This window comes from Brassica napus, chromosome C9, assembly GCF_020379485.1.
Source record: "Brassica napus cultivar Da-Ae chromosome C9, Da-Ae, whole genome shotgun sequence".
Taxonomy (NCBI): domain Eukaryota; kingdom Viridiplantae; phylum Streptophyta; class Magnoliopsida; order Brassicales; family Brassicaceae; genus Brassica; species Brassica napus.
The window spans coordinates 13007133-13018823 of record NC_063452.1 but is presented as its reverse complement, the minus strand read 5'-3'; the positions used below and the strand labels follow the sequence as shown (position 1 = coordinate 13018823).

Sequence of the window (11691 nt, the reverse complement as noted above, 5' to 3'; positions counted from 1 at the left end):
TTAATAATTTACTTTTAAACATTAGTTTTATATGAATTATTACAATTTTATTTTATTTTTTATTTAAAAGGTTTGTGTTGCTGAAATATTTTATGTGACTAGATCAAATTAGCTAATATTATATTTTAAAAATATATTTTATTTAATGTATTATATTTTAGTTTGTGTTTTGTTTTTACTATAAAAATTGGCCTAGATTTAGTATGGTAAAAAAATTGCATAATATAAACATATTTTGTTTTTACATGAATTATTTTTGTTCAACATAGAAAATCTTATTTTTATATTTATATTGTTTTCTGTTAAAATAATATCATATATGAATAAATTTAGGATATTTTGTTAAATTTCTAGTTAGTGATCAAATATATATTTTTTATGGTATATAAAATTAGGATCCTAAATTAATTAATTATATTTTCATTGTAAGAGTTGGACCGCAACAGTGTAGTGTCAAAACCGCACTTAGTAACATGTGTTATCTATATTATCTTGATTGGTAACATAATGACGAATTGGTTATACCGCAAACAAATCTAACTATTTTATAATTGGCTGATAATGATTATTAAAATGATCTAGAGAATAATTAAAATGACTATATCTAACTATTTTATAATTGGCTGATAATGATTATTAAGTTATGTGAGTTTTATTGATGAAAATTATTTTATGTGAGTTATATATATAGTATAAACCAATGTTCGAAAAGTCGGTAGGAGTTATCCGTATGTTTGGATTGAACCTACCGCTTAATGCAAAAATCGGAGATGATTCGGAAATTATTCGGAGATTACTTTTGCGTTTATTTTATTTTAAAATAAATTTATGTATCTTGACCAAAAATAATAATAATAAACTTTTGTATTATATGTAGTTTATGCAAATGATTGCATTGAATTCGGTGTGGTCAAGTGGGATACACCTAGTTTGAAACATGATAAATGACATTGAATTATGTTTTTTCATTGAAACTGGTATCATTATATATATGTAGACTGGTTTAATCCAGTTTTTCACTCTAATTTATACTGAATTATTTTCTGATTTACTTTGGTTAGGAAAATACATTGTACTTTACACTTTAATCAAATGAGAGATCATAAACAGTTTGGAAAAATATCTTGATTCTGTTTCACTAATTTATATGGTATCAGAGTAATGTTTCCAGCTCTCTCTGTGATTTCTCTTCAATCCAAGCTCGATTCTTCTCTTTCTTCACATTCTAGCTTCATTCACCTTCAATGTCGATTCCCTGAGCATAATTTTCTACTTGAAGCAAACTTCCAGACAAATGGTTCATCAAGATTTCTACAACTTTGACCAGTTTGGGATTTGAGAAGTAGTTTGGTGATCGTACTATGTTTGTCAAACATTTTGATAACGAGTTCTTGGTGGTTTTGGTATATGTCGATGACATATTGAATTCCAATACAGATGATGAATTGGTTTCTGAATTGAAAGCTCAGTTGACTTCGGCATTTAAACTTTGTGTTCTTGGTATACTCCAAAGTTTTTTCTTGGCCTTGAGATTGCTCGATCTGAAGAAGGGATCTCTCTTTGCCAAAAGAAGTATGTCTTAGACTTATTGGAATCAATTGGGTTCACAGGTTGTAAACCACCATCCATTAAAATGGAACCAAACCAGAAACTCTCTAAAATTGATGGTATCCTCATAAATGATTCAAAGCAAAACCGTAAACTAGTTGGGAAACTTCAGTATTTGACCTATACGAGACCAGAATTACATTTTTTGTTTCAAAACTGGCTCAATACTCTTTTGCTCTTACTGATGTTCACTTTCAGGTTGTTCACAAGGTTTTACGGTTATCAAAGGGAACTATTGGACAGATTATTCTATGGGCCAGAGGCAAGTTTTGATATAAGAAGATACTCGGATTCAGAGTGCTTGTCCAGATATACGAGAAGATCAGTGACAGGTTTTGCTATGTTCATTGGTGATTTTCTGGTATCATGGAGATCGAAGAAACAAGACACAATCTCTTGTATTTAAGTTGAAGCTGAATACAAAGCTATGTGTATGACTACAAAGGAGATGATATGGATTGATAAGGTCTTGAATGATGATTTTCACGTTTCTCATTCTTTGCCTACTCATCTCTATATAATACTGTTGCTCTTCATATTGCAAGTAATCATATTTTTCATGAAAAGACAAAACACATAAAGAATGATTGTCATAAGGGGTATGGAAAAGATTGAAGATGGCTTCTTGAAGATAATGCATGTGAGGACTGGAGATCAACTCGCTGATGGATTGACAAGGCGCTTTATCCTTCTCCTTTTTGAGATCTGTTGGGCAAGATGGGTGTTAATAACAATATATGTAGATTGGTTTAAGGCAATTTTACACTCAAATTTATAATGAATTATTTACTCGTTTACTTTGGTTAGGATGTATAAATACATTGTACCGTGCACTTTAATATAATGAGAGATCAGATACTGGTTGACAAAATAATTTGATTTTTTTTTTACTAATAGGGGTTGCCGAGCTATTTTTTCACGAGAATTATCACATAAAATCAAATGTCTCTTGAACTATTCCGTTCTATGTGTCCCTAAAATAATAGTTTCAGGCTTAATTCTCTACAAAACAATAGTTTGATTCACTAATTAACAAAATAAATATTATGTATAAAGCTTTGAATAAAACAATAATACTTACTAAAAATCGTTTCTAATTAAGTCTTACGAGCTTGAAAACAACGTTTGGAAATTTTGAAAACCTTCGAATTTCAAAATAATGCAGTGACACTATCCTATTATACGCATCGGCTATTAGATCACACGACTAATGTGTTTGAGTTCTGACGTATTACTCATGTATATGATTAGTTTGTTGGGTTTCTAGGGGTGTTGACGTGTTTATAAAGGCAAAGAGAAACATAGTCATAGATGAAAAGATTTTTTAATTATGGAAATTCTGTTAAAGAATGTATTGTGTTGTTACCTATACCGACCTGTTTAAAATCCAATTTCAGTTAGGCGGTTAAGCCCAGTAACTTTACTAAACCATGTTACCTTAGTCCAAAACTGACCCATCATGTACCAATCAACATATAAAAGGAGAGAGACGGATAGATTAAGGTTAGGGATCGAGAAAGAAGAAAGGTCACCATGATGATAAGGCATAACAACAGCAAAAAGACAAAGATTGGTAAGGATTCAAACTCACTTCCTCCCGATCTACTGATCGAGATCTTGAGTAGATTGCCTGTAAAAGTTGCGTCTCGGTTTTTCCTTGTATCCAAGCTATGGTCAACTATCATCAGCAGCCAAGACTTCATCAGATCGTTCCCGTCGCATTCGATTCAGCCACATCCACCACGTCTTCTCTACGCTGTAAATAACATAGAAAAACAAAACGGATTCTACAAGTGGTTTTTCTACTCGTCACCATCAACAACTCTCGTAGAGGAGGAGATTATATTTCAATCTTCTATCTCTCGTACCACGTGCGAGATTTGGAGTCAGTCTCCCAGCCATGTTCATTACGTCAATGGCTTGATAAGCTTTGGATATGGTGAGAAACAAATCATAACTAGCCCTAGCACCGGTAAGACCATATACTTACCCAAAGTGAGATCAAGAAAACAAATCATTCGAAGTTATTTCGGATTTGATCCAGTTGAATCCCAATATAAAGTGCTAGCAGTGTGCATGTCTGATAAGGTGGGTGACTACTCCAAAGTTCCTTCTTCTGAACATAAAGTGTTTACATTAATGGGAAGAGAAGGAAGAGTTGCACAAACATGGAGGATGGTTAAGTGTAACACTAGTCCTCATTGTCCTAAAACTATGCATCAATGGGGTTTTGTATTATGTCGCTTCCACGGGAAAGAAAAGGATGTCTGAATGGTTCTTAATGAGGTTGGATGTGAGGACCGAGAAGTTGGGTCTCCTTTCTCGACTATCCTGGAGGTTATACGATTTGGATCGTCTATCTTTGATAAACTACCAAGGAAAAGTGACCTTTGTCGTTCAAACTTGTCCCTCTAGTACTATATTTGATTTGTGGGTTATGGAAGATACTGTAGAATGGTCGAGGATTTGTGTCCACATTCCTTGGATGAGTGGTTGGAAATCTACAATAGACATCATAGGCACTACTCATACGGGTCAGATTGTTTTCTTTTACAACCATAGCGACGACATGTACGCTCGGTGTTTTATTCTCTATTACGATCACAAGACGAATAGACTCATAAATAGGCGGTTGTCTTATGGTATAGAAGTAGGGTTTCAACCGGTTTCTGCAATGTTGCTTTCTTGTGATTACGTAGAGAATGTTATGTCGTTTTTTTTCTTTTTAAACTTTTTCTTGAATAAGTTTATATTGCATGGGACTATTGTGCTCATTATATTATATTTGATTGACTGGAGGCAGAAACATGAAACATAATGTTTTGTATAGTGATGTCGTCGTGTCACATGAAGCTGCTCTTAACTTCACTCCAACTTTAGTTATTGCCAAGAACAGCGCAACTATACACACAATTAAACAATTTCCCATGTCTGAAACAATAACGCGTTATAATTAAACTACGCACATTAATCCATTGTGATAATGATTTTATTTATAACTCTTTCTTAAGAGTTTTGGACTAGCTAGTAAAAGTAAATTAAAATTCTATTTAGTTTGAAGATAAGTAAATCTTGTGCTATTTGGATCTGTGACCTATATAATTCACTAAAATAAAGTATTATTCAATATTAGATCATTGTTTTTAAAAAGAAAACATCAACATTTTTACAATGAAATTTTATAGAATTTCATGAGTAAAAATATTAGAAACAAAATCTAAAATAGCAACACTTAATTGCATTGATTTTGATATAACATTCAACTACAGGCTACAGCTAACATTGTTGACAAATATCATTAATCTATATGTAAGGTAGACCAGAAAATACGGTGTCCACCAAAGCTAAAACATTTTCTATGGCAATTAGTGACAGGATGCATAGTAGTTCGTAAGAATTTACAGGTAAGGGGGATTCAAGGGGATATTTGTTGTTCCCGATGTGGAGCTCCTGAGGAATCGATAAATCATGTATTTTTTAATGTCCTCCAGCTCTCCAGGTTTGGGCTCTTTCGAAGATACCATCAAACCCAGTCTATTTTTCAACAAGTTCCCTATTCACAAATACGGATCATCTATTCTGGAGAGTTTTCCCGCAGATGGAGGATCACCAGTTTGCATGGATTCTATGGTATATCTGGAAAGGTAGAAATAATAAAGTTTTCAGCAACTTGGATATAGATCCTATGGATACGATTAAATTGGCGGAAACAGAATCAACATTATGGGCTGAGGCACAAGTAGTAAATGACCAGAGGACGCCAACACCAAGAATAGACACGGTATTGCCGTCGATCTCATGAAGATGGTGTTTTACGGATGCCTCGTGGAAGGAGGGTGCTAGGTTTTCAGGACAAGGTTGGCTTAGTACTTTGGAAGGTTTCGATGGATTACTGGGGGGCGAGGAATGTAAGGGCTAGTCTTTCGCCTCTTCATGCGGAGATGGAAGCACTTTTATGGGCAATGGAATGCATGAGGAACTTACGTCAATTTCATATTACGTTTGCAACAGATTGTTCTCAATTGGTGAAGATGGTTTCGGAACCAGAAGAATGGCTAGCTTTTCCAACATATTTGGAAGATATCAAGACCCTGAAAGAGAGTTTCACCCGATCAGAGATCATCTATGTACCACGGACGCAAAATTTAAAGACGGATAGTCTAGCACGCAGTGCTAAAAAACAGCCGTCTTTCGTCGTTCACATGGATGCAGATCACCCGGTTTGGTTCACAGAGTGAATATGAGTCTGTATTGTTGATGACAAAAAAAATATATATGTAAGGTATTGATGTCTCGAGTTTTAACCCGATTATCTAACTGCAAGTGCACAGTAAAGTACGCAGTAGTAATACGGGATCGAATCCACAGGGACCGATGATCACACGTAAAGTTGCAGACAAGTTAATAGCTACAGCGAATCAAAATATATTTTTGTTGGTTTTTATTTAATTTTCTCTAGTGTCACAAAGCATAAACAAGCATGTAAAAAGATGATTTAAACGATTTGAAAACTATTTTAAAACAAACGTTGGGCATTGGGAATTCTCAGGGATTTCTTTTTAATCAAGATACAATTAATGGAAGACACAGGGATATATTAAGAACCGTCTAGAACTCAAACACGATATTAGAATTAACCTACTTCCGTAGCGCTAATTCTCTATGTTATAGAAATCTCCACACTAACTTCCGCTGAGTTTCAATTTCTAAACAAGCATTAAGAACAGGTTCAATATGTTCACAAAGCGCAATAACATCAACTTCCGAGGGTTAAGGACACTTTGCTCATCTAAAGTATTTTCGGAAGTTCAAACAATCACTTTCGGTGCATCAAACAATCTGAAATCATGAACTAAGTGATCAATTCAGTTCAAGCAGTAAGAAATCCATTAGATGAAGAACCAAAACGTAATCCCTTAGTCTACACACGTTTTATGGATCAAAACATCAAGAAATCCCCTATGAGAACCCCTAAACCCAACTAGATGACTACTCACACATAACTAAGCAAGAACAAAACGATTTTGATGAAGAAAACATGATAAGATTGTATTAAAACAGAGTAAAGGTTCAGAAGATCTTCTCCAAATGGTTTTGAGATGAACTCCTTTACAAATCTTCACAAATCACACCAAAACAAGTACAAAACACTCAAATCTTCTCTCTAGAACTTGTAAATCTCCTCCTTGGTCGCCCCTGGTCTTTTCTGAGTCTCAAAGGTCGAGTTCCTCCTTGAATTTTTGAGGGGAGTGGGTAAAAAGGAGTGAAAAGCTCGTTTGTGCGTGTGGAGCCCGTAGAGCCTGAGATCGGTCGATCCACATAGACCGGATCGGTCGATCTAGTGCATGAAAGCCTGAGATCGGTCGATCCACATTGACCGGATCGGTCGATCCCACGTCCTGTGCGATCAATACTTCATTCGGTCCATTGTTCGGTCTATCTTGCTTCTGAATAAATCCCGAATGCGTTCTTTTCTTTCAAGCTATCTAGTAACCTGCATATTATACTTAAGAACACCAAAACGCATCAAATAGACCAAAACATTAATTAAAACCGACCATTTAATTGCTCCAAAACGAGTTTAAAACCGTTAAAAACACGGAATATCAACTCCCCCAGACTTGAATCTTTGTTTGTCCTCAAGTAAAGAGGATTAAAATTTGGGAGCTCACTAACCCTCAGTAGACTTTACCTTGTGATTTCGCTAACCACTTGAATCAGAGACTGTCAAGGCTTTCATTCCAAATCCCTACCAAGACCTCGCAAACCTTCCCATATTTCAGACCTGCAAGTCTCAGTTTCAAGTAATCAACTCTTTACATTCATTAAAAAGGGCGTGACCTTTCCACCAAAGATATCTCCATCAGGTATAACGGGCTCGGTGTATGGGAGGCTGTTTTAGTGTTTAATTAGGTGAGGCTCAAGTGTTTGTGGGTATCAGCGATAACAAAAAAAATGCAAAACATTATGCAAAATCGCTGGAGAGACCGAGTATATTGATAACCATGTTTTCGAACTACTCAAGTCTCAAATGATCAAAACCCAACAAATCTTAAACTCTAACCCCAAATTTAAACAAAGCATCATCTCTAGTACATAAAATAAAAATAAAATGTCTAAATCAAATATACTGAATGAGATGTAAACATGAACTCTTTTTTTTTTTTTTTGGACCGATTACTTGCAAATGTTTTGTGGTAATCGATCGAATCATATTCTTTTTTTTTATTTTTTTTTTTTTTTTTTTTTTTTTTTGAAAACAACATATACAAACCGAAATCGAATATATACACTGCGATGCAATCACACACTTACAACACCCAATTTTTCCATTTACACCTCTAGACACACAGGTCCGTGTCTAACCACCTAAATGTTCCGATCCTACCTAAGCAGTCGGATGAACCATGTCTACCCTAATCTCTCCATTGTTTTTGCACATGTATGCACATATAATCAGTGTGTAAGAATGCATGGAGATGAAATAAAAGGGTACGGTGTAGGTGTGGTACCAAACTATTGATGAGTCTGGCCATTCAGGATTATTAAAGAGTGGTAAAATGTGGTAAAGAAAATCCTGAATGTGTATATGGTGTACCGTTTCCTGATGTTGATTCCTGGTCAAAAGAAATTAAATTCATTAATGGTCAAAAATATTTGAGTCGATTACAATTCACCGAGACTTGATAAAAGATTTAAGGAGAGGTTGCTTGGTCAAGTGGTTCCTCGGTTTGTCTGCGCTAACAGTCCTGAAAAATGGTCAATATGAAATGTAATGCACAACACACAAGGAAATAGTCTAATAATCATCACAGGGTCTGAGAAAAATACGTAGAGTTTTTTTTTTTTTTTTTTTTTTTTTTTTTTTTTTAAAAACACAATCAAATCCGATAAACTAAGAAAATAAAAGAAATAAAAGCAATATGGTACATAAGTAGCATCCTCCCCCAGACTTACTTCACACCGTCTCGGTGTGAAAATAATTCCAAGAGAGATTACCGATCAGGCGTTGCGGTCAGTACGCCTCTTGGAGCGCCTCTCCAAGGCTCCATCATCATCAGAGTCCTCCGCTGCCTCAGGTCCAGCAGCGGTGTCGTGAGCGCCTGAGTCGTCATCGCTATCTCCAGAAACAGCTGGCTGTGATGCGCATCCCTTCTTAATGTTGCAGATTCCTTCCACATCTTCAGCAGTATGGAGTTGTTGGTTTGATGGCTCTTGATCGACCAAGCGTTGATCTCAGCAGCGGATGCAGTAGCGGGAGGTGCTGGTGGCAGCATATACGGAGTGAAATCCGTGGGGAAAAGACTTTCCTCATCTTCAGGTTCCTCCTCTATATCATCATGTGGTGTCTGCTGGTGTGTCGATGATGATGCGACTCCTTTCTTCTTCAGTGTCGCGGGTCTGGTGCAGAGAGATGCAGGCGGTGGTAGAAATATGATAGCACCTGGATCAGTCAGCTCGGTGATGGCGGTATCGGGTAGCTTGACAAATTGCTCTCTCCCTTGTTGGTTCTGGAACTGGTAGATATGAGGGGCGGACTTGTCGATGCTTCCTCGCCAAGGGCCGGTGAGGTAGTGGCTGCTAATGAGTGCTCTCATGTCGAAAAAGTTCTGATACATCCCCTTCTTATCCACCACTCTGTCAACAGGTGGAAGAAACACTCCACAATGCCTTAAGATCTGTGTGATAACCGCTCCAAACCCACATCTCTTCGTATCTGAAACTTTGAAGTACGCAAGCTTCTCCGCGATCACAGCTCCTATGTTTATGTCCTTCCCGCTAACATAGGTAATGTCCGCGCCTTGAGGCCATAGGTGTCCAGCCCCGATGAACAGAAGAGCTAGCTCATCTTTTGTCACTGCAGCGGGTTCCGTCTTCCCATAGATAACACTGCTGATCACTCTCACTGCATATCGCAGAACAGGGCTACGTATTCTCGCTTGCTTGGCCTCTCGAGAGATGAAGTTTCCTGAAGCGATGAATGTCCAGAAATCATTGTGTTCCGGGAAGTCAGGAACACAAGATTGACGTCCTTTCCCGAACCCAAAGACGTCGCACAGCTGAAAGATGGTCATGGAGTGGAACTGCCTGTTCACAATGAAGGAGAACATCGCCTTATCAGCAACTGGGTTGTCCTCGTCAGGATGGTAGAGGCGGGCTGATGCGAGGAACTGCCTGGTCAAGTCAGCATAGCAATCACAGTGAAGATCGAAGATGTATCCCAGGCCAATCTTCGCGAACAAGGCTTCAATATCCTCGGTTATCCCCAATGCATCTGTAGTGTCTCTGTGAGCGAAGCGCGACGGACATATTTCCACTCCCCTCATCTGCTCATAGAAATCATCATCATGTATATCCCACTGCTGGGTTATCTCTCGATTCGCAGGATGAGACCTATCCGTCTTTCGGAACTTGCCCTTTGTGCTGAGCCTAGCAGTCTGTACCGAGGAATCCCCACGCTCACTCTGCTTCTTCTGTCTCTTAGGCATTATCTGCAAAATTAATTCATCAAAACCCAAGTAAGAGACATATAGAAAAACACTCTTATATAATCATTTCTGATCAACCTCCTAAACATGTAAAAATTTAACACACATCTCTTCTCTAAACTCAAAATAACACATCACACTCCATTCCAATTTTCGTTTTTCAATTACACTAGAAAATTAAATTATTTTTTTTTTTTTTTTAGGCAAAATCGCAATTCATCCTACAAATTGGCAATCTAGGTAACCCATGAGTATAATCATCACAAATAAACCATCCTAGATGCTATTCCATTTAGAATTCGGAGATTCCCCTAAATCCAACCCTAGGGCGATTTTTGATTCTAAAATTAGAGAGTCATACCTGTGTCTTGATGAAAACTGATGGTAGAAATTGATAGAGCTTGAAAAACTAATGAGTTTAGCACCAAGAATTACAAAAATCGGTTGAGATATGATGAAAATCGATTTGCATGTTCTTTAGAGGTTTGAGAGAGTTTGAGAGGAGAGGAAGATGAAATTATGAGTGTTTTGATCTGATTTTCGCGAGTGGTTGTTTGTATGGGTGTTTTCCAGTTTAAATTGAGTGAAATCAAACCGGACATGCCTTACCTTGGATCGACCGATCCCATACGTATGGATCGACCGATCCCATACGTATGGATCGACCGATCCGTGACTTGGATCGACCGCTCTTAGTGTCCCGGATCGACCGATCCGTGCCTTGGATCGACCGCTCTTAGTGTCGTGGATCGATCTATGCCTGATCGTGATACATGCCTAAAAATCATCTAAAAACACAACCAAAAATCAATTCACACAAGAAAATATAATCACAAAAGAGAAAGAAAATCAAACCATGTGGGTTGCCTCCCAGTCAGCGCTTGTTTAAAGTCGCGAGCCTGACTATTTTGTTGTCCTTAGGCGAGATCGGGTTCCGTTAAAGGAATGTTGGTTCCTTCTTCGGGTTTTGCATCTGTGAAGTAAGGTTTTAGCCTCTGCCCATTGACGGTGAATTTCCTCCCATTGTCTTCCAAGACAACAGCTCCATAAGGTCTAACCTCTGTGATGGTGAAAGGTCCGGACCAACGAGACTTAAGCTTTCCAGGAAATAGCTTGAGTCTAGAGTTGAACAGAAGGACTTTGTCTCCAGCAGCGAAGTCTCTCGGGATTATCTTTCTGTCATGCCATGCCTTAGTTCTTTCCTTGTAGATTTTGGTGTTCTCATAGGCGTTCAACCGAATCTCGTCCAGCTCGTTCAACTGAACCATCCTCCTTTCTGCTGCGGTTTTAATGTCGAAGTTCATCAACTTCGTTGCCCAAAAACCACTGTACTCCAATTCCACAGGTAGGTGACAAGACTTTCCATAGACCAGATTAAAAGGAGTGGTGCCCAAGGGAGTCTTGTAGGCGGTTCTATACGCCCATAAGGCGTCATCAAGCTTCACAGCCCAGTCTTTCCTTGTTTTGCCTACAGCCTTCTCCAAAATCCCTTGATTTCTCGGTTCGATATTTCAACCTGCCCACTTGTCTGAGGATGATAAGGTGTAGCTACCTTATGCTTTACTCCATGTTTCTTCAGCAGTTTATCGAACGT

At 37.6% G+C, this 11691-nt stretch overlaps 2 protein-coding genes across 2 annotated transcripts; one reads left to right on the top strand and one right to left on the bottom strand.

Moving 5' to 3' along the window:
• Positions 1 to 3050: 3050 nt before the first annotated feature.
• Positions 3051 to 4014, top strand: LOC106355389 (putative F-box protein At1g31000). The gene has a single exon (XM_048770022.1). The coding sequence runs from the start codon at positions 3142 to 3144 to the stop codon at positions 3877 to 3879; it is 738 nt and encodes a 245-aa protein (XP_048625979.1). The 5' UTR covers positions 3051 to 3141; the 3' UTR covers positions 3880 to 4014.
• A 4459-nt stretch (positions 4015 to 8473) lies between these two features.
• Positions 8474 to 10482, bottom strand: LOC106355388. The gene is made up of 2 exons (XM_013795351.3): positions 10459 to 10482; positions 8474 to 10100 (listed from the first exon to the last, which is right to left on the bottom strand). Exon 2 carries the CDS (start codon positions 10095 to 10097, stop codon positions 8604 to 8606), a length of 1494 nt encoding a protein of 497 aa, XP_013650805.2. The 5' UTR covers positions 10098 to 10100; positions 10459 to 10482; the 3' UTR covers positions 8474 to 8603.
• Positions 10483 to 11691: the final 1209 nt, after the last annotated feature.